General features: G+C 39.4%; 1 protein-coding gene across 15 annotated transcripts in view; it reads left to right on the top strand.

Moving 5' to 3' along the window:
• NCOA2 (nuclear receptor coactivator 2) overlaps positions 1-27,589 on the top strand; it is a 289,385-nt gene that overhangs the window by 183,129 nt on the left and 78,667 nt on the right. For all 15 annotated transcript variants that reach the window (XM_053208027.1, XM_027064439.2, XM_027064437.2 and 12 more), the window contains one exon: positions 1,844-2,016. In XM_053208027.1, the coding sequence (XP_053064002.1) occupies positions 1,844-2,016 (173 nt within the window). The remainder of the gene's footprint in view (positions 1-1,843; positions 2,017-27,589) is intronic.

Consider the following 27,589-nt stretch of genomic DNA (forward strand, 5'->3'; position numbering starts at 1 on the left):
CCATGTCACATCTTATGGATGGAAGTGTGCGTTGTTATAATCCCTATGCAGGGTAATTTAGAATTATCTACTAAAATTATAAATGCATGCTTCTGGGAATTTTCCAACAGTATACTTTCACACATGCAAAATGACAAACACTGAGGTTACTTGCTATTAAACTTGCTGTTTAATAATTGCAAAAGATTAGGAGAAACCTAAATGTCTATAGGGAACCATTTAAACAGCCATGATACATCCATAACCTAGACTACAATACAGCTGTGAAAAAGAACAAAGATACTTAATGGATTGATAGTAAAAAGAATCTCTTAAGAATAGTTACAGAGAAAAACAAGGTTTAGAGCACACTTATGGAGTACTACCACTGGTATAAAACCATTTGTTTTAGGATAATTAAGAAACACTTAAGAGTTGTTAACCCATTTTGGGGGATGAGAACTAGGCAAATGGGAAACAAAGGTAGAAGAGAGACTTCATTCTTCCGAGGGCTTAAATCATATGAACGATTTTAAAAGTTAAACACAAACAGCAACTTCTGTTAAGTGGCCGGTAAAAAGGAGCAGATGGAGAACAAAAGGGAAGAGGACCAGAAAGTCATTAAGACAGGCAGAGAAGGAGACAGAGCAGAAAGCCAATATTTCATGTTGCCTTTTCCCCTGTTAGTTGCCAAGCAAAACAAGTCTATTAAATCGTCACTGTCCACATCCCAGCCCCCAACCCTTAGCTCCAGTGTGTTACCTCTAGATTACCTACTACCTCCTGGCCGTCCTCAGCTTTCTGTCTGTCAAATGTCTTTAATGCCAGGAATCCACTCAAGAAGACAGATTGATAAAATGGAGACTGTTTCAGTGGAGGGGCTAATGTTTTACCTAGTGCTGTGCTGGTGCCTGGAAGTATATTACAGACTACAAAATTTTATCACTGGGTATTATATACAAATAATTATATACTAAAACTACAGAAAGTTACTTGGTCAAACAACTACTTTCCTTATTTATTGTACCGTTTGAATGTCATTTAGTGGGCCCTCGACTAAAAAAAAAAAAAAAAAAGGTTGTACGCTGTTAATGTTAGTGTCAAAGGGAACTTGCTATCTCAAATTCAAATGAGAAGAGCTTGCCAATTTTTATTTTTCCCTCCTTTCCATTAACTTTTTAAAACTTTAGTTGACCTTAGACTGTTTATGTTTTGCACGTCATTCAGACTGGAGAGTTAACAAATATCCCGGGTCAGTTTCGCTTTTGTTTCTAGCTGCACTGTGGTTTTTTGCATTATCTAAAAAGACTGGTTTGATTACCAACATCCTAAAGAAGTCTGTGAAACGATGAAGGTTTATTTGTATCTTTTTATGCTTTACCAAAAATCACTGCCATTTCTTTATTCCTATTATAACTGAGTTAAGTTCCCTTTCTTCTTTTACTACTCTTATGTAAATTTTTAAAATTGTATAAAATAATCTCCCTTGCTTGTCTAAAACATCCCTCTATGTATTCAACAGTAAATTCGATGCCCACTTCTGCCAAGTGTTGTATTAAGCTTGGTGATGAGCAGGTCGTCCTGATCCTTGTCATGGTGAGGCTTACTGTCCACCGGGGGACGTTATGCACATTGAACAAATGATCACACAAGTAAATCTATAATCACGTGCTGGGGTGAGTGTGATTTCAGTAAAACATGCAACATGTAGGACACATTCAGGTTTCTTCCCCCAAAGTACTTCCATGTTTTATGTAAGTGACTTTTGTTTGTTATTTTTTATTAGAACTTGTGTAACATGTTTCTTTTTTTATAATAGCTTTTTTTTCAAATGCATAATAAAAACCATGTTTCTTCTTTGTAGCCCCAAGAGGAGCACTGAGAAGCGTAATCGTGAACAGGAAAATAAATACATTGAAGAACTCGCAGAGCTGATTTTTGCAAATTTTAATGATATAGACAACTTCAACTTCAAACCTGACAAATGTGCAATCTTAAAAGAAACTGTGAAGCAAATTCGTCAGATCAAAGAACAAGGTAAGAGGCCCGAATTAATCTTTTGGAGAGTTTAGCTGGTTTCTGTTTTTTCATGTATGAGAAGTCGCTTCAGAGTCCCTTTAATCCGTTTCTTCTGCTTAAATTATTGATGAGGAAATGATGTCACAGTGCAAGATGAATGCAAGTATCACTTGCAGTGGTTTATAAATAGGCTTTATATAAAATTCAGCAATTCCCTAAAGACAGAGGAGACTGAGGTGAGGCAGGGTGATGTAACTTTTCATCTAGTAAAACTCAATTAGGTGCCCACTGATTCTCCTCCCCTACGTTGGAATTTTCATTGCTTGCACAGCAAGTGACTGTCATAATTTGCAAGTGAGAAGCCAACTAAAGATGGAAACCAGAAGTAAGGAAAGGAAGCCACCTCCTGTTTCAGCTAGTCAGCATATTTGATTAAGTCAGAGCCTCAACTGGCCACGCCGCTAGATTAGAATTTCATATCCTGAATGACAAGAGATTTGAAAGGCTCAAGCCTCTAGTCAGAATTCTTTTGTGAAGTTGAAACACGGAACATGACAGCTTTCTTCCTGGGGTTTTCTTTTTTACAGAGATCATTTTCTGCCTCTCTTCTTTGATATTTTTGCCTACAGAAAAAAATTAAGAAAATAATATTTAAAAAAAAACACATTGGACTTTGTGGTGCCAAAAAAAAAAATCAGTATTAGGCAAGTATGAACAGTGTCTTGGGGGCTCAGGGCCAATGCTCTTCAAGTATTCATACACTGCTTTCCTTCAGGGCTGGGGAGATTATTATCTCTTGTAATCTGTTTTTGACTGCATCCTCTCAGAGTTCATTGTTTTTATTCTCCCTTTTTATGTGATATTCAAAAGAGGCAGATTTTAGAGAAATAATGTCTTTGTCTGTGTAGGTGTAGGACCTGAAACTTGCCGTCAGTCATAAACTCCTAGCTTATCTATTTGCATATTATCATCATAGGATTTTTCATTTTTATACATTTACTATTAAGCTTCAGTTTCATATTTAAAAAATTTTACACATGTAGTTCTTTGCTTTAAGAACTTAAAAATATACACGTAGCATACACAACACAGTTTCTCAGACCAACCCAGTCTGAAAATCAGTCTTTATTTCCCAGTTTCTCCATCAAAATGATATCATTAAGCATTCAACGAGTTTCTGCTCTCAATGCCTGCCTCGGTAGCCCTTCACCTCTTTTGTCTTCCTTCTTTTCCCTTTGAGATCCACTAGTCATCAAAAACTCAGCTTAGTCTCCAAAAAAAAAAAAAGAAAGAAAAGAAAGAAAGAAAGAGAAGAAAAAAAGAAAACGTCAGGGGCACCTGGGTGGCTCAGTCGGTTGGGCGTCCTACTTCGGCTCTGGTCACAATCTCGTGGTTCGTGAGTTCAAGCCCCTCATTGGGCTCTGTGCTGACAGCTCAGAGCCTGGAGCCTGCTACGGATTCTGTGTCTCCCCCTCTCTCTGCACCTCCTCTGCTTGCACTCGCTCACTTGCTCGCTCTCTCAAATAAAAATAAACGTTAAAAAAAAACCCTCAGTTTAACCTCAATTTTGTATCTTCTTCATTTTTTGGTATCAGCAAATGGATAGAATAACATTCCTAGAGCTCTTAGGAGAAATAATTGGTTAAAGTTTTACAGTGCTTCGAAGTGACTGCGTTTCTAGTTGCTGATACTGTGGTGGAGAAATCAAGCTACTTGTTTCTGATTTCTGAAGCTGAACGAGACAATTTTGTGAACACTGCATGGTAGGCGGTACTTTCACACTTTAAAACAGTTATGTGTTTTTGTTGTTGTTTTTTTTTTACTATCAAGGTCTTGCACAAGGTTTTAAAGTTTTGCAAAACCTTGGTAATTCCCCCTTCAAACCATAAAACACGTTAAGATGTGTCACGCTGGGACTCTGCCATACTTTTCCCGTAGGTTTAATCCTAAGGCTGCATACCACAACCACCCAAGAAGCAGCAACAATAAACACCCTGTCACATCTTATTCTTATAATAATGTTCCTATTAATTTGAAAATTAATGTGTTTTGAAAAGGGAGGCAGGAGTTAAAAACCAAATGAAAAGCCCAGATACACTTTGATGGTCTCAATCTACTATTTTAAAAATATTGCTTGCTTACTCAATTATTTTTTAAAAGGCAGCGAGACTTTAGAATCAAATCAGACAGGAGCCAGGTCTGAATCCTGGATCTGCCTCTTACAGGCTCTTTGAACCTGGGCAAATTATTTTCTGTGCCTGAAACTCCATCTCCTCATACGGAGTTTAGCAATCACGATCTTGAGGTTGCGTGGCTGTTGAAGAAATCACGAGCTATGTAAATGCACTCCGCAAATACCCGGCCTGGTGAACGTGTGGTAGGTGGTCAGTAAATATCTTTCTCACAGTAAGCAGAATGTCACCTTCTTTTCTTCATACATGTTGAGGTCTTCAGACAGTGAGCCTCTCCTTCAGGCGGAAAATGAGAAATAAAAAAGGTGGGGAAGCGGATTACGAACATCCTTTCCTGCGGGGCCATTTGAAGAAAGTAAAGTTTTCTGCTGCCAGAGAGCCGTGCGTAGCCCATGCAGAGCACTCCGCTGCCAGCTGTGTCGGGGCCAGCTGGATGTGTCTCGGCAGCTGAGAGCCACGAGGCCCAAGAGCAACACACAAGTCAGACCTCAGCCCTTCCCCCTCACTCCGCGTGCCCACCCGCCTGGCCGATGCCCCGTCGGCCAGTATAAATGAAGTCCAACCACCATCACCTTCATCGTGTTTCCGAACTTAATTTAAATTTCAGTCACAGGTACCAGGCCGAATACAATCATAATTGCGCCAGAGAAGTTAAACTAGGTTGCGTGAGGCGTCACAGTAAAGATCGCACGTCGGAGAAGACAGGCTTATATCTAAGGTACCCTCCATGGTCAAAAGCTCAGGCAGACGAGCCGGGCGTGTTCGGCTTTTTCACTCGGGGCTGCTCTGTCATCAGCTGTCCCTCGAGTTTCCATTTGCTTTATAAAAAGAGGAGAGAGAAGAAAGGATTATTTAAAATGGCCTAAAGGATGAGAATTGGGAGGGAGAATTACCAGCTATTTAAATACGTGAGCGTCCGCTCATTTATAGCACTTGGTGAGGCCCGTGTTTGGGAGACGCTGGCCCTCCCGGAGCGTTCACACTGCAGTGGACCTCGTAGAAGCAGAGCACATGTACACAGACGTCGTGTCCTATGTGAGACAATGCTGATAAAGTTGAAAACTTCTGGCTTCTGTAAATTAGAAACGGTAGTTCATAAATAGTCAATAACCTTTTTTCGTAATGAGGCTAATGCTGCTTCTATCCCAGGGAAGAAGAATAAGTAGTATGAAGAATACAAATGATTTAATTTTGAATTACTGTGTCCAACTCCACACTCCTCAGCTGGAAACTTAACTCAGCTTGTCTATGGAAAATACACAGGAATTCCTATGCGCCTAAGAAATAAAATTGAAGTGTAAAGTAACAAACATTTAGGGGAGTACTAAAAATTAACACGTCTTTGCTGCGCTGTTTAAAGTAACATCTCCTATGTTACCCCAATTTAGATACACCTTTCATTGTTTTTTAATCTTAAATAATTTTAAATGGATTTTATTATTTGGAAAACATTTGTCACTTCATTTAAAGCCGCTTGAGAGCAGCATATTTGAATACAGGGTGTATTGATCAGTTAATGGAGAATTGGTCTCAACCTTTCATTTTTGGTTTTCGAAAAGTAGCTTTAATGAGTGAATAACAGTAGGAATGAAAAGGTGCATCTCAAAAATCTGTGTCAGTGCAAGCTAGATTTGGGGGACATTTTCTTGTTGAACCAGGCTACCCGTATTTTAAGAGAAGGTGAGGAGCAGGGATATGCCAGAGTCCACTCCTGTCAACCGACGAAAACCAGTTGTGCGGTTTCGAGAATTTTATATGCCAGTTGATGAGTACTTCACTATTAAAAATTACACGGACTTGTGATTAAACCATATGTAAAAAGGCAAGGGAGACTAAAATTTCTCATTTGCTAATTATTCCACTGCATTTTGCCATTGTCTTACGTGCCAGAGGCCCTTCGTGTCGTGTGTCTACCTACAGAATAGGCACACCGCGCAGCACTGGTTACTCTGCGTCTCCTCAGTCCACGTTCAGTCGTGTTACATTGAAATCAGCCATGAAGAGAATATTGATACCCTGGAAAGCTGGTAAACTCTCCAAATCAAGGCTCGATTGGTTTTGTTGGCTGTCACTTTAGACTTAAGAAAAAGTAATGAAGATGTAATGGAGAAAATGTTAATAATTACCACCTGATGGGGCGCCTGGGTGGCTCAGTCGGTAAGCATCCGACTTCATTCAGCTCAGGTCACCATCTCGCAGTCCGTGAGTTCAAGCCCCGCGTCGGGCTCTGTGCTGACAGCTCAGAGCCTGGAGCCCGCTTCGGATTCTGTGTCTCCATCTCTCTCTGCTCCTCCCCACCTCACACTCTGTCTCTTTCTCAAAAATACATAAACATTAAAAAATAAATTAAAATAAACAAATAATTACCCCCTGACATTTTAACTTCAAGTAGCCATTTCGTGCATACACAAAAGATAATATCCAGTTCGGCAAAAAGTCACTCACAGATTGACAAACAATTGTATTTCTGCATATAGCGTCTTCATACATTTTCATTTTTCCATCTTTGTCTTGCTCATTAACTTAAGTGAAAATTTCAACCAGTATTCATATTGGAACCATTTTTCATCAGTTGCAATCATAGGTTGGTTGCAATACAGGAATTTGGCAAAAATTAACAGAAGCATTCCTTAAGAATCAGCTGGCTATTTGCAATTCACAGTAAAGAGTGTTGTATATTTTATTATCATTTGTAGATTATATGCTACATATCCGTGATACTAGTGAAGTCTGCAGTAAACATCATGGTGCTTACTGTTTTTCCCCCAAAGAGCTGGTTTTTTTAAACATTTCCCAGTATACCACTGGTAGGCATGGAAGTGAGCAAGTCATATTATAAATACAGGTGAGTCAAATTCATAAACTAACAGAATTATTTAAAGATTTAAGAAAATAGTAATGGCAACAACCTAATTCTTGCTCATCAAAGTAAATGTGGAGCCTATTAAGATGATGCTTTCCCTTCCCGTTCTTTTTTTCCTCATGTCAAATGCAAGAAGTTCTTGGGATGGAATTGGTTATTCAAAGCTGAAGCCTAAGCTTGAGCTAATAGCTGTCATGAAGCAAAGTAAGCAACAGAGGTCTGAGATCAGCTGCCTTTCACTGGCAGGAGACCTATAAATCAGGCTTTTGGGGTGATGCTCCTCGGCCTTCATCAGGTTCCATGTGGTGAAACCTTAGGGTGATGGCAGAGCACCCCATCTCACTGGAAATTCAGCATCACTAAGACGTGCCCTTGTAGATACTCTCATACTGAAGACGGTGTTTTGGTGTAGGTCAAGTATTCATGATAGTACAAACTCTTGATTATTTGGATAATGAATGGGAGACTGATAATGGCATATATATTTTAACTCTTTTTTGAAACATTGGTCCCTTATTCACTACATATAGTTTGAATTCCATTTGCCAACTTCTTTTTTTATCTTCTTTTCTTTTTTTTTTTTTTTTTTTTTTTTTATTCTTGAGGGAGAGAGAGACAGAGCATGAGCGGGGACGGGGCACAGAGAGAGGGAGACACAGAATCCGAAGCAGGCTCTAGGCTCTGAGCTGTCAGCACAGAGCCTGACGTGGGGCTCGAACCCACGAACCGTGAGATCATGACCTGAGCCAAAGTCGGACGCTCAGCCGACTGAGCCACCCAGGCGCCCCTTTTTTTTATCTTCTTAAAGTGCTAAGAACATGGAGTCTTCTTGGGATTCTCTCTGTCCCTCTCTGCCCCTCCCTTTCGTGTGTGTGCACTCTCTCTCTCAAATAAATAAACTCTTTAAATAAAAAGTTACTGTATTATTGACTATATTCCCTATACTTTTCATTCCTGTGACTGACTTTATGATTGGAAGTTTGTACCTCTATCCCCTTCACCTTTTTCTCCCATCTCCCTTTCTCCTTTCTCCCTTCTGGCAACCACTAGTTTGTTCTCTGTATTGTGTGAGTGTTTCTGATTTTTTTGTTTGTTTATCCATTTTGTTTTTTAGATTCCATACTTAACTGAAATGATATAGTATTTGTCTTTCTCTGCCTGACTTATTTCACTTAGCAGAGGACTCTCGGTCCATCCATGTTACTGCAAATGCAAAATTTCATTCTCTTTTATGGCTGAGCGATATTATGTTGTGTGTGATTTATGTATGTATACACATACACACACCCCACATGTTCTTTATCCGTTCATCTATCAGTGGGACATTTGGGTTGTTTTCATACCTTGGCTGTTGTAAATAACGTTGCATTATTTACTCTGCAAACATAGGGGTACATATAGCTTTTTGGATTAGCGTCTTTATTATTTTAGGGAAAATCCCCAGCAGTGGAATTACTGGATTGTATGGTTTTTCTATTTTTAATTTTTTGAGGAACCTCCATACTGTTTTCCACAGTGATTGTACCAATTTACTTTCCCACCAGCAGTTCACACGGGTTCTGTTTCCTCCACATCCTCACCAGCACTTGTTATTTCTCGTCTTTTTGATACTAGTCATTCTGACTGGTGTGAGATGATAGCTCATTGTGGTTTTGATATGCATTTACCTGGTGATGAGTGATGTTGAACATCTTTTCATGTGTCTCTTGGCCATCTGTGTGTCTTCCTTGGAAAAACATCTGTTTAGGTCCTCCACATTTTTTTAATCGGATTTTTTTGGTTTTGGTGTTAAGTTGCATAAGTTTTTTTTATATATTTTGGATATTAACTGTCAGATAAATCACTTACAAATGTCTTCTCCCATTCAGTAGGTTGCCTTCTCGTTGTGTTGATGGTTTCTTTCCCTGTGCAAAAGCTTTTTAGTTTGATGTAGTCCCAATTGTTTATTTTTGTTTTTGTTGCCCTTGCCTAAAGAGACAGAGCCAAAAAAATATTTCTAAGACCAGGGTCCATGAATTTACTACTTATGTTTTCATTTAGGATTTTTATGGTTTCAGGTCTTACATTTAGGTCTTTAATCCATTTTGAGTTTATTTTTGTATACGGTATAAGCAGATGATGTGGTTTGATTCTTTTGTGTGTAGGTGTCCAGTTTTCTCCATACCATTTATTCAGGAGGCTGTCTTTTCCCGTTTGATAGTCTTGCCTCCTTTGTCATAGATTAATTGACCATACAAGCATGGGCTCTCTGTTCTGTTCCATTGATTTGTGTGTGGTTTTGTGCCAGCACCATACTGTTTTGATTACTGAAGCTTGGTAGTATAGTCTCAAATCTGGGGTAGTGATACCTGCAGCTTATCACTTCTCAAGATTGCTCTGGCTGGTATGGACACTTGAATATTAATTCTTTTAGTCCATGAGCATGGTGTAACTTAACATTTACTTGTGTTATCTTTAGTTTCTTTCATGAGTATCTTACAGTTTTCAGAGTACAGATCTTTCACCTCCTTGGTTAAATGTATTCTTGGGTTTTTTGTGGGGTTTTTTGTTTTTTTGAGGCAATTGTAAATGGGATTGTTTTCTCAATTTCTCTTATTGCTAGCTCATTATTGTTACCTAGAAATGCAACAGAATTTTGTATCCTGCACCCTTACTGAATTCATTTCTTAGTTCTAGTAGTTTTTTGGTGGAGTCTTTAGGATTTTCTGTATGCCATAGTATCATGTCATCTGCAAATGGTGACAGTTTTACTTCTTACCAGTTTGGATGTCTTTTTTTCTTGTCTGCCTGCTATGGCTAGGATTTCCAGTTTTACACTGAATAAAAGTGGTGAGAGTGGACATCTTTGTTTTGTTCCCAGTTATTAGAGAAAAGCTCTGAACTTTTCACCGTTGAATATGATGTTAGCTTGGGTTTGTCACATGACCTTTATTAGGTTGAGGTATGTTCCTTCTAAACCTACTTTATTAAGATTTTTCATGGTGCTTGTCTGGTTTTAGTATCAAGGCAATGCCTGCATCATAGATTGGATTTGGGAAAATTCCTTCCTCTTCAGTTTCTTGGAATAGTGTGAGAAGAATAGCTTAACAGCTGTTCTTTAAATATTTGGTAGAGTTCACCTGTGAAGTCTTTTGATCCTAGACTCTGGTTTATTCGGAGTTTTTTGATTACTGTTTACATTTCATTACTTGTAATTGGTCTGTTCAGATTTTCTATTTTTTCCAATTCAGGCTTAGAAGATTGTATGTTTCTAGGAATTTATGCATATCCTGTATGCAGTCTAACTTGTTGGCATATACATTTTCATAGTAATCTTAAACAATTTTTTTGTGTTTCTGTAGTGTCAGTTGTAATTTTCCCTCTTTCATTTCTGATTTTATTTGAGCCCTCCCCCCCTTTTTTTTTGAGGAGTGTGGCTAAAGGTTTATCAATCTTTTCAGTGAAGCAGCTCTTAGTTTCATTGATCTTTTTTATTGTCCTTTTAGTTTCTATTTAACTCATTTCCGCTCTGATCTTTATTATTTCCTTTGTTCTGCTAACTTTGGGCTTTGTTCTTCTATTTCTGGTTCCATTAGGTGCACGGTTAGAGCGTTTGACATTTTCCTCATTTCTTGAGGTAGGCCTGTATCACTCTGAATTCTCTCTTAGAATTGGTCTTGCTGCCTTCCAAAGTTTTTGAGCCGTTGTATTTTCAATTTCATTTATCTCATTTCCTCTTTGATTTCTTTGTTGACCCATTTTTTGTTTAGTAGCACGTTGCTTAGCCTCCACATGTTTGTCTTTTTTCTCTTTTTTACCCTCCCGTTTTTTTCTTGTAATTGATTTCTAGTGTTTTACCACTATTAGAAAAGATGCTTGATAGGACTGCAATCTCCTTAAATTTTTTGACGTTTGTTTTGTGACCTAACCTTGATTTATCCTGGGGAATGTTCTCTGTACGCCTGAAAATAATGTATATTCTGTTGATGGGGATTGGAGTGTTCTGTGTATGTATCTCTTAAATCCATCTGGTCTAAAGTGTCATTCGGAGCCAGTGTTAACCTGTTGGTTTTCTGTCTGGATGATCTGTCCGTTGATGTAAGGGGGAGGTTAAAGCCCCCGACTTTGTACTCCTGTCCCTTTCTCCATTTCTGTCTTTTAATATTTGTTCCATACATTTAGGTATTCCTATGACGGGCACAGAGATATCTACAACTGTTATAGCCTCTTGTTGGATTGACCATCCCCTTCTTTGTTTCTTATTATAGTCTCTGTTTTAGAGTCTGTTTTGTCTGATATAAGTATTGCTACCTCGATTTTTTTTTTTTTTTTGCTTCCGTTTGCAAGGAATGTCTTTTTCCATCCTTTCATTTTCAGTCTGTGTGTGTCTTTAGATCTGAAGTGAGTCTCTTGTAGGCAACACATAGATGGATTTTGTTTTTTAATCCAGCCAGTTGCTCTAGATCTTTTGATTGGAGCATTCAGTCTGTTTACATTTAAAGAAATCATAGGTAGGTAAATATTTATTGCCATTCTGTTAATTGTTTTCTGTTTGTTTTTGTAGTTCTTCTCTGTTCCTTTCTTCTGGAAAAGTGAGATTATAAAAGGTGAGAGAGTGAGGGTTGGGGGAGAGAGGCTTTTCCAAACAGGGAGCAGAGGGGCCTGAGCAGAGGCACAGGAGCCCTCGAAGGCACACACTATGTGTGAAGTCAGATTGTTTAGCTACAGAATATGGTATTTTGAAGCAACCGTTTGGATTTAAGGCTGAAAAGGGCAGGTCAGAGCCAGATGGACAGTAAGTAAAGTACTGTAAGCATTGAAATTTAGAGAAGGTGACATAAAATGAGAAACTCTTAGCAGTCCAGAGTTAACTTGAAGTTGTCTACCATGGTTCCTAGATTCTAGAGATACTAGAAATAGGAAACCTTTTTTTTAAATGCTACTGACTTTAGGAGGCTGGGAGGGCACGTAACTAATAAAACAACAATAACAAGAAAAAACTACGTAAAAACACGCTACAGAGCTACAAAATACCTTAGTCATCTTTAACAAGAAATATTTTATTCATTTTTTAAAAATGTTTTAATGTTTATTTATTTTGAGAGAGAGAGAGAGAGCAAGCAGAGGAGGGGCAGAGAGAAGGAGAGAGAGAAAATCCCAAGCAGGCTCCGTGCTGTCTGCACAGAGCCCAATGCAGGTCTCAGTCCCACAAACCGTGAGATCGTGATCTGAGTCGATATCAAGAGTTGGATGCTTAATTGACTGAGCCACCCAGGCACCCCTGCCTTTTACTCATTTTTATAACTTGTTGAGGGGGCATAGAAGGAGCAGGAGGAAATGAAGGGGGGAAAGAACAAGATGGAAAGGTAGTAAGCAAGACCTACAAAGATAGACCAACACCAGACAGCCTGACAAAGACAGAGGAGGACTGACAGCATATTCAGAAGCGTGCGTGCTCAGGTTTAAACACAAAGAGAAACGTCTTTAATATAAAATTTTATTTTGTAGTCTCTTAGGACATTGTCACGAATGACTTAAAGCACAGTCTTATTTGACAACTGTGAGCACTTAGGTAAGAGCCCTTGTCCTGAGCCCCCCTAGGGGTCAGCCCTGATCTTCCGCTTAAATCCCACCCATCCTTAGTGAAGAATGCCCGCCTGTGTCCTGCTGCTCAGCCTTTCCCTGTCCTTGTCAACAGGAGGTGAATCAGTATGCCACCCACCCCTGTCTCTTCTCCCGCGGCTCAGAAATAGTCAGATCTGTCACTGTGCCCAGGGGAGCAATACCGGGCCATTCTTCCACAAGAATTGGGTAAAGGCACTCTCTAAAACCCCTTTGAGAGAGGGCCGAGTTGATCCTTCCGCCTCAACTTCAGTGACTGCTGTAGGCTCTGTGATGGAGTCCAAGAGGAGAACCCTCACCACAGCATACAAGTCCCTCTGCGATCTGTTTCGTATTCTCCCTTGCTCCAACCCACAAACTCCTTGAACTTGCATCCCTCCTCCACAGCTGGCACTGACACGGGCCTGCACACATGCACAGTTTCCTGCGTCTGTGTCTTCTGCCCAGAATGCTTCTCTCCTCTTCCCCTCCAACTGGCTGACTCTTTCCCACCTTTAGTAGTCCACAAGGATGGAGTGGTACAACTATCTTAGGTTGGTAAAGCACAGCGAAAGGGAATCTAGGCTGGGTGATCCCGTCCAACGACAGGGCACCTTCACCACTACCCCACATCTGACTAGTTTAGCCCATTGCTACGTTCTTATGTCCCATATCCTCAGTGTGTATACCCTAAGACGACTCCCCTAGACCACGTACTGTTGGCGACACATATTTATGGGGTTTTTGCTTTTGCATCATTATTCATACTCTTTCCTCCCTAGCTGGAGTTCCTCCTTATCCTGTTTCTGCTAATTCTCACTAGAGTCTTTGTGTCCATTCTTCAAGATTCGTCTCAGATACTGCTGTTTTAACAAAGAACTCCTTTATTTTAGGTTTATTTATTTATTTTGAGAGAGAGAGAGAGAGAGAGAGAGAGAGAGAGAGTCCCAAGCAGGCTCTGCACTATCAGCACAGAGCCTGACACAGGGCTCGAACTCATGAACCAGGAGATAGTGACCTGAGGTGAAGTCAGGAGTGGCTTTAAGCGACTGAACCATCCTGGCGCCCCAACAAAGGATTTAATTCCCAACCAATGTAGCCTCATCTCCTTTGAATCTCCATCTCATTTCTTATACTATCTAATCTTATTCTGATTAGGTTCTTTTGTGGTTTTCTCTTTCTTCCCCTATTGAATGACAAATTCCTTGATGGCAGAGACCCTGTCTACTTATCACTCACACCTACGGCATTTCTGAGCACAATGGTTGTTCTTAGCCTGTGTAGAGTAAATGTCTCCAGTTTTTCTGATGCTTAGCTTTTGTCTAGCCTTATTATAATGGTTTTATATTGGGGGAAAATAGCACCCTACATTTAAGAACTTGAAATTTTTATTCTACCATTTTGTCTCTTGTACGAGGATGATAAATTATACTCTTTTGTGATGGTATTTGTGATATTTTAGTTTGTCTCCTGGAAGTGTGCTTATGTCTCCTTAAGTGCAGTTGGTAAACTTTTAAAACTTTCTTAGACTCTGATAAGTTTAGTTCTTGAGACCGTCTTAAAATAAGGATGACAAATCCACACAACTTGTCAACTAGAATATATTTTAAAACCCAGGGTAAGGGGGAGTATTTTATAGTTTTTTATGGGTTTTTTATTATGATTTTCAATTAATTTGGGATATTTTTCCTTATTTTAAATAGACATACTGTGTTAGACTAGATTATGTAGCAAATAGAAAGCATACTCACATTTTCTATTTAGTGCTATGCAGATACTGGATGTATTGGTTTTGAAAGAACTCCTCTGTTAAGATTTTGTCAGATAAGTTTAAGTTTCCATGAGCTATAGTTACCTCTAATTCATTTTTCTTAGTTTGAAGAATGATATAATTTTTGAGAGAATTAAATATTCGGGGTGTGGTAGGGAGAAGAGAACAAGTGTTTCCAATTGCCCTATAGTTCACTTATTATCTAAGTGTGTCTGTATATATAATTTATTCACCACTGAAGATTAGAAATGGCTTATTACAATCAGATTTATATATAGTAATTAACAGTGGAATAAATAAAAGATATAGAGGACAAACACCACTATTTGTTCTTTTTATTGCTGTCATCTCTGGTTGGTTTAGGCTTAAAGTACATTTTTCTTCATCTTGTTTTTTGTTTTTGTTTTTCTTTTTCTTTTTTTTTTATGAGTAAGAACAAGCCTATTTTCCCAACCTGTTGTACTAGCAGAACGAGGAAGAGGGAAATGTGACTGTTTTTGTAGTGCTTTAGGTTAAGTTAATTTTCAGACTGAAATGGATTATACAGTAATAAATTATTGTACATGCAGCTATCATAATTGGTCTTTCCAAGGAGACTTTTTTCTGGGTTGATGACAGCTTTTTTGGTTTTGAGTGTGTGTTTTGGTGGTTAAAGAAAATAGTAACATAAATTTACCATCTGAGCAGTTTTTAAGTGTACATGATTGTATTATTAACTATATACACACTGTTGTACAAGAAGCCTCTAGAGCTTTTTCGTCTTGCATGGTGGAAACTCTATATACCCACTGAACAACTTGCCATTTCCCCCAACTGCCAACCCCTAGCAACCACTTTTTGTGTCTATGACTTTGACTACTTTAGACGCGTACTGTAAGTGGAATCATGCGGTATTTGTCTCTTTGTGATTGACTTATTTAACTTGGCATAATGTCCTCGAGCTTCATCCCTGTCGTAGTGTATGTCAGGATTTTTTTTTTCTTCCTAAAGCCGAGTGATGTCCCATTTATATATACCACATTTTCTGTATCCATTCGTCCATCAGCAGACATTATAGTTGCTTTCGCATCTTCTTACTACGAACAGTGCTGCAACGAATGTGAGTATGCAAATATTTCTTCAAGACTTTGTTTTAGATCCTTTTGGATAAATATCCAGAAATGGGATTGTTGTGTCATATGGTAGTTTTATTTTTAATTTTTTGAGGAACCTGCATACTCCATATGTTTCCCATAACGTTTTCACCATTTTGCAGTCCTACCAACAATACACAAAAGTTCTAATTTTTCCACATCCTCACCACCACTTGTTATTTTCTGTTTTTGGATAGTGGCCATCCTAACAGGCGTGAAGGGCTAATTTCTCATTGTGGTTTTGATTTACATGTTCCTAATCCTTCCTAATGATTAACAATGTTGAGCATCTTCTCCAAGGAAATACTTCAAAAAGAATAAGTAGCTAATACTATATTGGAGCATTGAATGCCTTCTGTGGTCCCATATCTTAGTGTCATATGTCGCCTAACCATTTAAGGCACCAAACATGACCCGAAGCTAAGAAGATGGAGAGGAGGTTCTGAGGTGCAGAAAGATTCCTTGAGGCAAATCTGGAGGCTGTGGGAAAATGAGAGAAAATCACAATGACATTAAGATTTCTCTTCTCGATATTTTGTTATTCTGCCTCATTTCAGCCATTTCTCGTGTTCCCCTAAAGAATGTTTCTTTCCCTGAAGCCTTTTACTACGTCAGACTTCTTTATGTAGGTTACAGGGAAGGAGGAAGTACAGGCTTCATAGATCATATTGTTTGTCTGTTTATATATAGTTGGGGAGGGGCGGGCAGATACAGGCACTCACTCACGGATGTCACTTCCCAATTCCCTTATCGCTGTTGTCCACTCTGAGTTGTTTTACTTCATTTCTATGTAGAAAACATTCACTTTTTGCTAATTACCGGGTCATTCATCTCTGGTAAGAAGTGCAGTAGTCCGTTTTGTTTGTTTCCTTTTAATCTCCTCTCATCTTTTCTGTTACCCTCAGTGTTAAGGTAATGATTCCAGGAAAACAGTGATCATGTTCTTCATCTCAGCTTTGTTGGTAAGAAATGAAGAGCTTTACACTTGATGCTTTCTATCAGCACAAAGTCCAGTAAAAATTGGCCTTCTGCAGTTTTGGATCTCATTAGAATTGTTAGTCCAGGGGCGCCTGGGTGGCTCAGTCGGTTGAGCATCCGACTTCGGCTCGGGTCATGATCTCACGGTTCACGAGTTTGGGCCCTGCATTGGGCTCTGTGCCGACAGCTCAGAGCCTGGAGCCTGCTTCGGGTTCTGTGTCTCCCTCTCTCTCTGCCCCTCCCCCACACGCGCTCTGTCTCTCTCTCTCTCTGCCTCTCAAAAATAAAGAAAACTAATAGAAAGAGAGAGAGAGAGAGAGAGAGAGAGAGAGAGGAAGAAAGAAAGAAAGAAAGAAAGAAAGAAAGAAAGAAAGAAAGAAAGAGAAAGAATTGTTAGTCCAGTTATTACTCTAGACTTGGGCATATCAGCATATCAGGTCTCAAATCCTGTTCTGTTTTCTAAGGATGTGTCAGTGAAGGATAATTCACAGAATACAAGAATTGCAGGTCTGCTTATAATACTTACTAATTAAAGACGATACCAACTAACTTTAATCTGAGAATTGATTTTAATTTGACCTTTCTTTATTTCGGTAAAATATATGTAACATGAAATTTATCATTTTTAAGTGTATATTTGCGTGACACTAAGTATACCTTCACCTTGTTGTGCACCTGTCACCAATATCTGTCTCCGGAACTTTGTCATCAGTCCAAACAGAAATTCTCTCTTAGATAATCTACCACTCCTCTCACCAGTCCCTGACAACCACTCTTCTGCTTTCTGCGTCTGAATTAGACTGTTCTGGGTACCTCGTGTACATGGAATCATACAGTGTTTACCTTGTGTAATTGGCTTCTTTCACTTAGTATAATGTTCATCCATGTTCATACACACACGCACACATATGTATCAGAATTTATGTATCATATATGTATATGTAAAATATATATATGCATTTTCTTCCTTTTTAAGGCTGAATAGTATCCCATTGCATATTATTCCATTTTTTGTTTATCTGTTGATGGATATCTGGGTTGTTTCCACCTTGTGGCTGTTGTAAATAATGCTGTTATGAACATTGGTGTACAAATATCTGTTTAAATCCCTGCCTATATCTTTTGGGAATATATACCCAGAAGTGGTTTTGCTGGATCATGTAGTAATTCTGTGTTTAATTTTTTGAGGAACCATTGCACTGTTTTCTACAGAGGCTGTAATTTGACTTTTTTAACATCAGGTTTTAAAATATTTTGCTAAACAAATTGAAAATGTCCCAAGTTAGAGTACCCCATTCTCTTATTTAGAAATCTTAAAATATTATTCATCTTTAGGTGGACTCCACATAGATCCTCCTTTCCTATTTATCAAGGGACAGTTGAACTGTCAAAAGGCCGATGGGGGTTGTCGTCATTACTGCCATAGTAATAGGACAAAGCAGTAAGGTGACAATTACCCTCCCAGCTCTCCATGGTGGATCTTGGTGAGTAAAACAAACCAAAACAAAACAAAAAAACAAAAAACACACATCATTCTGTGAGTTGGAAAATACTTAGTGAGTACCTTCTATTTTACTGAGTTCCAGAATACAGTAGGTGACATGACTGCTGCCTCATGGAGCTCGGGATCTAGTAATAGGAAGGATGGGGATGGGCCACGGGTAAGGTGCAGCATTGCCAAGTGTGTCTCTAGAGTAAGGCCAGTGTGCTCTGGGAAGTGTCTGTCATTTCTCGCCTGGGGTTCACGGAAGGTCCTCACTGTCATTTCAGCTAGAGATGAAAAGATAAGCCAGGGCCCAGAACATTGAGTTCTCATAATATTTCGTATACATCCTAACAGCAGTAAATGCATACAATTTATGAATAAATGTATACTTTGATGTTTATTTATTTTTGAGAGATAGAGATGGAGACAAAGCGTAAGCAGGGGAGGGGCAGAGAGAGAGGGAGACACGGAATCCGAAGCAGGCTCCAGGCTCTGAGCTGTCAGCACAGACCTGACTCGGGCAGGTCTCGAACTCACACAAGGTATGATCGTGACCTGAGCCGAAGTTGGGTGCTTAACCGACTGAGCCACCCAGGTGCCCCTAAATAAATGTATGTTTTGTATACATTATACATACATAGCACAAATGCTGATAGAATGAGTTATCAAAGAAGATTCTTCTAGAGAATCCTTGCCTAGTTGGCTTTCACTGGATGCTGTTAGCCTTACAGTTAGCAGAGGAGTGAATAGAGAAACATCAGAATGTGGCCTGGACCAAGAAAGGTTTGAGGTTCTATAGTCTTTTGATGATGGTTTCCTTCTCACCCCACTGCACTGTTCCATCATTCTTCGTCCCTTATTGCCAAGTTCCTTACAGATGAAGTAAGTTACACACTCCCATTTACCGTGTAGTCACTAGAATCTGGCCTGTTTGCTTGCCCCTTCTCGTCAAACAGTGCTCCCTGGAATAGCAGCAGTGACCTCCTGTCGACCACATCAGCGGCCTTTTCGTCATCCCTAACGCTTGGTTTCTCTAGTAGCTCTGTCCCTGTGAACCATCCTTCCTCAAAACACTACCTTGGGTCTGTGCTCTATCCATACACGGTCACTGCCTTCTCTTCCTTATGAAGTCCTGAGCCTCCTTTTTGTCCCCAGCTAAAATTCCTTGATCGGTTTGGGTCTTTCCAAATTTGCTTACTACTAGCATTAACTTCCTAAAAATATATGGATATGTAACCACTGTTCTCACAACCTTGTGAGTCTCCCTGTAAGGATTAAAGTAAAATGTCCTCACCTGGCTTTTAAGGTACCATCTGTCCAAACATTCTTCTAGGCAGAGCCTGAAGCCTTAATTACTCTTTAACCTGTAGCTGCACAGCTTGTGGGCCATTGTTAGATAAAATCAATATTTCATTTTGGTTTGTAATATAATAGTTTACGCTTTAAGAAAAAACTTCCCTACTACCATTTAAACTCTGATGGAAGAACCATAGTTTATTCATTTTTATATCCTTTCCCTAAGGCCTTGCACATAAGAGACACTTTTAAGTGTTTATGTAAATAACGGACAAAAATTAGGGCTTAGAGGAAATGTGAAAGCAACAAGAAATTCAGTGTTTTCTTCAGATACTTGAAGAAGGTGTGACTAGAATGATGGGGGAAGAGAAATGATAGAAGGCATTTAAGGACCATCATTTAACTACTCTGTGAGTTTGAAATAGCGCATAAAATAAATTTCAGTGGTGTAGTCTGGAAATGACCAGGGTCCATATCATAATTATTTTTAAACGTGATGATTTCTCATTAACTCATACTTATATTCAGGATGCATGTACCAGATGCCCTTTCTGTGCCACATGCTGTGCATCAGAGATACAAAGAGAAGCAAAACACTGTCCCTACCATCCAGGGGCTTATTAATAAAGAAACATTAAAGCCTTTTCAGAAGAGCTCATGTACATCCTTCTCCCTGATTTGAGAACTCACCCTACAGGGAGGCCTGTGGTTGTTCAGCTTGGCCTGTGCCTACATTTAATAAGTGATAACGCTGGTATTTGGATCTAAGAAAAAGAAGAAATATAGCAAGTCAGGAAGTGCTATGATAGTTGGATGAATACAGATAGATATAGATATAGATATAAGGCAAACTGTGATAACAGAAGAGGTAGGAAGTAAAACTTTTTGACCTCCAAGAATGTATTGAAGTTTACCATGTGGGTAATGTCTAGATAAAATCTGTTGCCAAGAGTCAGGAATCTTTATATCCAAGACTACTATTTTTTTTTTCTTTAGCAAGATTTTTAAATGCCTTGTAAATATATCTATACATACTGTTTTTAGCTACCTTTATCTCCCTTGAGGAAGCCTACTCTGTTCATGTGTCACCACTGACTGCCAGGCCGCTTCCGTGGGTCTTGATGCTGTTGTCTGTATTTCAAAGATAAAGAAACTGATATGCAAAGGCACCGAGTCGAGGCCTTAAATTTAGTAAATGGCAAACTAGAATTCAAACCCCGCACTCTGTTGGTGATTCCAAAGTCTGTGAGCTTTCAACTGTGTTCCGTTACCTACCTCCGAGAATGGTGGTCATGTCTTCAACTTTCTCTTTATTTATTATGAGAGAAAATGTTGGTCTACAGAGAAATTCCAAAAGTAACATACTCAAAACCAAAATAAAGATTTATAATAGTTACTGCTGTGTCATTAGGGGCGTATCAGAGAAGAGATTTTGAAGATACGGAGTTAGGTATGATTTCATTAAACATCTTGAATCTCGCGGAGACTGCAGTTAAGGGCTATGAAGCGTTGTAGCAAATAGCTTCTCTGAGTTATAACTGCCTCTAATCCAGTTCCCATGTGTTCTACACACCTATGCATTTCTTTTTTTTGTTTTTAATGTTTATTTTTAAAAAGAGTGCGAGTGGGGGGGAGGAGCAGAGAGAGAATCCCAAACAGTCTCCATCCTATCAACACAGAGTCCCACAAGGGGCTTGAACTCACCAACTGTGAAATCATGACTGGAGCCGAAATCGAGTTTGATGCCTAACCGACTGAGCCACCCAGGCACCTCCAATACCTATACATTTCTAACTAGGCTTCTTTGATTACTGATGAATGTCTCCCAAGATTGTCTTTTTTATTGTCTTTTTGTAGTTATCTCAGTATCAAAGAATGAAAAGGAAAAGATGCTAAGGTGTTGTTAATCAGTGAAAAGAATTTCTCACAGACATGAAAACCGCTGCTCTGTATTCAGAGCGTTCACGTTTCTCCCAAGAGCCAGATGACTGACATTAAAAAATAAAGGAAATAAGTTATAGATTGTATACTTCCAGAGGCAGAATTACCACTAAGCCAATCAAAGTTAAGATTCAAGTCCTCTTACTCGTGCTGGCCCCTGTGAGTGCTGGGAGTTGGAGCGTGTATTGAGACAGGGAAGCCGTGTTTCAAGCAGGAAGCACTTCTTCATAAGTACTATTTCAGATAATTATCTAAAGAGATCTCAGAAGATGAAATTTGAATTTTTTTGAAGGCCTAGTGTTTTGGCTACTGTTTCTTCTCTTATTCTCTATAAATAAGAATGAGAACTGCACCTAATTTTGTGTTCTTTACTTTTTTTTTTATTTTTTTCAATGTTTTTTTTTATTTTTTTTTTTTAACGTTTATTTATTTTTGAGACAGAGAGAGACAGAGCATGAATGGGGGAGGGTCAGAGAGAGAGGGAGGCACAGAATCTGAAACAGGCTCCAGGCTCTGAGCAGTCAGCACAGGGCCCGACGCAGGGCTCGAACTCACGGACCGTGAGATCGTGGCCTGAGCCGAAGTCGGACGCTTAACCGACTGAGCCACCCAGGCGCCCCAATGTTTGTTTATTTTTGAGAGAGAGAAGCAGATAGAGAGAGGAGAGGGGCAGACAGAGAGGGAGACAGAGAATCCAAAACGGGCTCCAGGCTCTGAGCTGTCAGGACAGATCCCGACTGGGGCTTGAGCTCACCAGCCTCTAGACCGTGACCTGAGCTGAAATTGGATGCTTAACCAACGGAGCCACCCAGGTGCCCCTAATTTTGTGTTCTTGAAGAGAGCCTCCTCATATTGTATAAGCTTCAGGCCCTATAAAACATTGATCCGTCCCCATTTACTAGCAAAGTTTGTAATATTACTAGGTCAAAAGCAAGGGGCGCCTGAGTGGCTCAGGTGGTTGAGCGTCCAACTCTTGATTTTGGCCCAGGTCATGATCTTACGGTCATGAGATCCAGCCCTACATCAGGCTCTGCACGGGGGAGGACTGCTTAAGATTCTTTCTCTGCCTCTCTGTCTGGCCCTCTCCTGCTAGCCCTCTTGCGCGCGTGCTCGCTCTCTCTCTCTCTCTCTCTCTCTCTCTCTCTCAAAAAAAAAGAAAGAGAGAAAAAGAAAGCAAAAGAGTCGGCTTCCTCAGTGAAAATGAGACCTTACACATATGGAATGCTTACTTTGTACCAGGCACCGCTGTTTACATCCACAGTCTCATTTCATCCATACAACACCCCCGTAGGGTAGGTTTAGTTATTAACTCCGTTTTACAGACGCGGAACTTAGGGTTTTCAGTCCCTGTCTAGAGTCACAGCTAGAAGGTGCTGGAACTAGAATTCACATCCAGATTTCTACCTTTCTCCAAAGCCAGTATCTCCAAAACATGGCACCCAGCAGTTCTTGCTTTCGCTTGCCATTTGAAAGAAATTGTTACGAGTGAATTGGGTAAGCATGTTACTGGCCGAATTTTAGATCTACCGAGACACTAGTTTAGTTACCGGGAAGAATATTTTTTGCAGACCCTTATTTCAGAGGATGATGTACACTTTAAGGCAGCTCAGCTTTTCCTGTTGGGAAGAAAAGATGATAAAAGATCCCAAGAAAATAGAAGGTTGCGATCGAGGCCAAAAAAGACTTCTTGGTATTTAGCCAAAACATTGGACACCAGGCTTGTTTTAGAACATTCATTTTGTACCCTGATGTGAACAGATGAGGAATTGTTCTGTCAGACCAAATGTCTCATCATTTTATCTGTCTATCTTTCTGTGCAGTGTAACCTCTAGATAAACAACATTTCTGGCCTCATCTCCCATTTCAGGAAATATATCGGGAATAAAACACATTTTACCAGAGTCACTGTGACCACCCCAATATTCATTGCATTCTGGACCAGAAGTTAAAGTAAAGGAACGGAACCTGAGATCCCTGTTTCACACAAGAGTAGTTAGACTCATGTAGTGTGTGTTATAACTTACTGCTAAAAAGGAAGTGTATAAAAGGCAGGCTTCCATCTGTAAAATGGATTTGTTAGATTTCAAATACTTAAACTTAAAATTTTAGATATCTATAGCTCCCCATAGCAAAGGGGTACTTTTGCCTCATTTTTCTCATTTCTGTCATTTTGAACAAAAGAAAGCCCTGGGTCAACATGGTCACATATCAAAAAATACATTGATTTTACCCAGGAGAGAAAAATTGTACATTAAAATGGACTTGGATTCTGCCCTTATGGTGTTAGAACCTTGATCACCTATAATAGATTTAAGGTCCTTTTGGGCCCATCAATCTTAGAAATAAGATATTTTGTCTGGTAGAAGAAAAGAAAAGTGAAATAAATAATGCCAGTCCTCAGCTTGGTGCTGCTTCCCATATGTTCGTTACTGCAATGCCTTTTCACTCTCATTAAGGCCAGATAGTGGATTATAGAGGATTCCTGGGCCATTTTGGGGAGTCTGTAAATTCCATTTCTTTAGACCTCAAGTGCTTCTCAGTAGAGTGGGGATTCCTAATTGAAGCTTGTCTACATTGGACAGGCATAGACATACCACCATTTTGTAAAATTCCAAGTATTATATTTACGATAGCTGATGCAGGGGAAAGAAAAAAACAGGAAGCACTATTGACATGATTATTCTTTACCACCCCTAAATTAAGCTCACCTTAAAAGCTTTTTTTTTTTGATCATCTTCAGTTTGTAGGTCTTTTATGTCAGATTAGAAAACAATAGCATACAGGGGCACCTGGGTGACCCAGTCATTTGAGCATCCCACTCTCAATTTCGGCTAAGGTCATGATCTCACGGGCATGGGATCAAGCCCCGCGTTGGGCTGCGTGCTGAGTGTGGAGCCTGCCTAAGATTCTCTCTGTCTCTCTCCCTCTGCCCCTGTCTCCCACTTGCGCTGTCTCTCTCTCTCTCTAAAAATAAAAAAATAACATATAGTATGCTTTATTTGAAATATTGTTAAAGAACTGAAATTGTCAAAGGTGAAAGAAATTATTTTTGTTTCTTTGGTTAAATGGATGTATATCTTTTGTGACTGAATGAATTAGTGAATTCATTTTTTTCCTACTACCAAGCTTTGTTTTTTTGCTTTATTTGTTTTCATCATGTAAGTGTCCTTTTTAATCTCCATCACCTATTTTACCCGTCCTGCCATCCACCTCCCCTCTGGTAACCATCAGTTTGTTCTCTATAATTGAGAGTCTCTTTTTTGGTTTGTCTCCCTTTTTCTTTCCTTTTGTTTCTTAAATTCCGCATGTGAGTGAGATCATATGGTATTTGTCTCACGGACTGACTTGTTTCCCTTAACATTATACTCTTCTAATTCCATCCATGTTATCGCAAGTGGCAAGATTTCATTCCTTTTCATGGCTGAGTAATATTGCGTCGTATACATGTATACATTCTTTATCCATACATCAAGTCGATGGATACTTGGGCCGTTTCCATGAGTTCGCTATTGTAGATAGTGTTGATATGATATCTACAATGTAGATATCGTAGATAATGTTGCTGTAAACACAGGGGTACGTGTGTCCCTTTGAATTAGTATTTTTTTTATTCTTTGAGTAAATACCTAGTAGTGCAACATAGGGTAGTTCTATTTTTAACTTTTTTAAGGACCCTCCATACTGTTTTCCAGAGTGGCTGCGCCAGTTTGCATTCCCACCAACAGTGGGGGGTTCCCTTTTTTCCACATCCTCACCAACACCTGTTGTTCTTGTGCTCTTGATGTTAGCCATTCTGACAGGTGTGAAGTGATAACATTGTAGTTTTGATTTGCATTTCCCTGATGATGAGTGATATTGAGCATCTTTGCATCTGGATGTCTTCTTTGGAGAAATGTCTTCTGGCCATTTTCGAATCGGATTATTTGTTTTTGGGTATTGAGTTGTATCAGTTCTTTATATGTTTTGGATACTAACCCTTTATTGGATTTGTCATTTGTAAATAATTTCTCCCATTCAGCAGGTCGCCTTTTAGTTTTGTTGATTGTTCTCCTTCACTGTGCAGAAGTTTTTTATTTTGATGTAATCCCAATAGTTTATTTTTGCTTTTATTTCCCTTTCCTCAGGAGGCATACCTAGGAAAATGTTGCTATAGCTGATGTCAGAGAGATTACTGCCTGTACTCTTTTTAAGGATTTTTATGGTTTCAAGTCTCCCATTTAGGTTTAATCCATTTTGAGTTTGTTTTTGTGTGTGGTGTAAGAAAGTGGTCTACTTTTCATTTTTTTGCCTGTGGCTGTCCAGTTTTCCCAACACCATTTTTTTGAAGAGACCTACTGCTATCCTTTCTTAAGAAATAGTGTTCAATTTGAAAAACCATTTTTCCCTTAAGATTTATATGCGTGTTAATTATTTGGAATGGAGGATATTTTCCATCAAAACAGTGCAATTTCAGTGACTAGATTCCTGGACCAATTCCATAAAACCTATTGTAACTAATAATGCTTCTAATTACAATAGTTCTTAATATATGAGGTATGTACAGCTGTGTTTCCAATATAGAGAGATGGTGTAGAGATAAATAAGATACAAATTCTTTTAGAAGCATTACTAAATTTATTGTAACCGTTTCTCTTTTTTATATGTTATTTTACGTATCGATACACAGGGGCTCCATAGACATTATTGACATTGAAAAAAAACCTTCTTGGGGCTCCTGGGTGGCACAGTCAGTTGAGTGTCCAACTCTTGATTTCAGCTCAGGTCATGATCCCAGGGTCATGGGATCAAGCCCCATGTCAGACTCCACACTCAGTGTGAGATATTCTCTCTCTCTCTCTCTCTTTCTCTCTCTCTCTCTGTCTCTCTCTCTCTCTCTGTGTGTGTCTCTCTCTCTCCCTCTCCCCCACTCGTGCTCACTCTCTCTCTAAATTTAAAAAAAAAAATTTTTTTTTTTAAAGCCTTCTTATTCCAAAAGGTGGGAACCACTGACCTGATGTTTATTACAGGAAGATCTGTTCTGAATTTTCAGAGACCCTTGGAGCATGATTTCTTTTTCCCTCCATTCTGCCCTGGTAGGCTGTTCTGGACTCCTCCCCCTCCAGGCCTCCAGTTATTAGGTAACACCAGTCACTAGTCAATACCCTTAGACAGGGGTAGAGTTCCAAAAGAGCAGGTGTGTGGGCAATGAGGAGGTTCAGGCATGGGTGCATGAGCGCCTGGAAGCCAGGAGTTGCTGTGGTCTCAGGCTGGTAGGGTAAACCTTTACAGACTCGTGGCCTAGGTTGTCTTTCTTCTTCTTCATGGTTCACCTGCTTCCCCTCCACTGTGTTCCTCTACCACTCCCTTTATTTCTGCTGGGATTTTTCTTCTCCCCTGGTTGACTGCAAAACAATATCCAAGTTTTTATGTGCTGTTCTTGTCTCTGAAGCAAATGTTCAGTTCTGGAGTTGTTCAGCTAGTGAAACAAAAAAAGTAAAAATAACAAAGGGAAAGCCACAGACTTTCTGGAAGTCTTTAAAACTCATAATGGATATCATGTTCCAGATGTTCTTTGAAATATAAATGAAGCTCTTTCAATCTTTGTATCTCAATTTCATATTCAGTCTTTAGAAACCCCTAAACTTATCTCTTTTGATCCCACAAGAGGTGCCCCCTTACTTTTATACGTATCTCTTTTGTATCTTTCTCCTTCTTTCTCTCTTTATATATACTCTATTGAGTCAAAGACCGCATATATAAATAGTGGGACTTAGATTATATGAAGAACTAAAGTATGGCTCAGCCTTTATTTTGGAGGAAATATTCTAGGTGGGACTGTTGAGAAATAGGAGTGAAGCCGTCTGTGCAGTTGGAGGGGTGGGTAAGAGTCTACTCTGTCTCTCTTGACTGGCCTTAGTTCAGTACTGAAGTGAATATACATTACCCAATTGGCCAGGTGGGCATTTGAGTTTTTGGTCCCTACTTTCTGGCTTCAAAGCAATAGCAGTTTTATCTTTGATATCCGTCTTCTCAATATAATAGTTACTCAGAATTTAAGAATGTACGTACTGCTCGTCCTTTGCCTATAGAACACAACAAAACTATTTTCATGTTTAAACACACACGAATTAACAAAACAATTTAACTTTGTCCAAAGTGACCCTTGGGGGAAGGGGAGACGGTCATCATGAACCTCAAAGATTATAGATCCAATATCCAAAGCTATAAAGACCTGCAGTATTAAATATTCTTGTGCAAAGTCACAGCTACTGTGTTTCTTCAGTTTTTCTGTTAGGTCCCCACCTTAGCTCTCTTACCCAGATATCCTCCCAAAGTAAACCTTGACTTTCAGAAACATCTTACCCCTCCCCT

The sequence above is a fragment of the Acinonyx jubatus genome, chromosome F2, assembly GCF_027475565.1.
Source record: "Acinonyx jubatus isolate Ajub_Pintada_27869175 chromosome F2, VMU_Ajub_asm_v1.0, whole genome shotgun sequence".
Lineage (NCBI taxonomy): Eukaryota > Metazoa > Chordata > Mammalia > Carnivora > Felidae > Acinonyx > Acinonyx jubatus.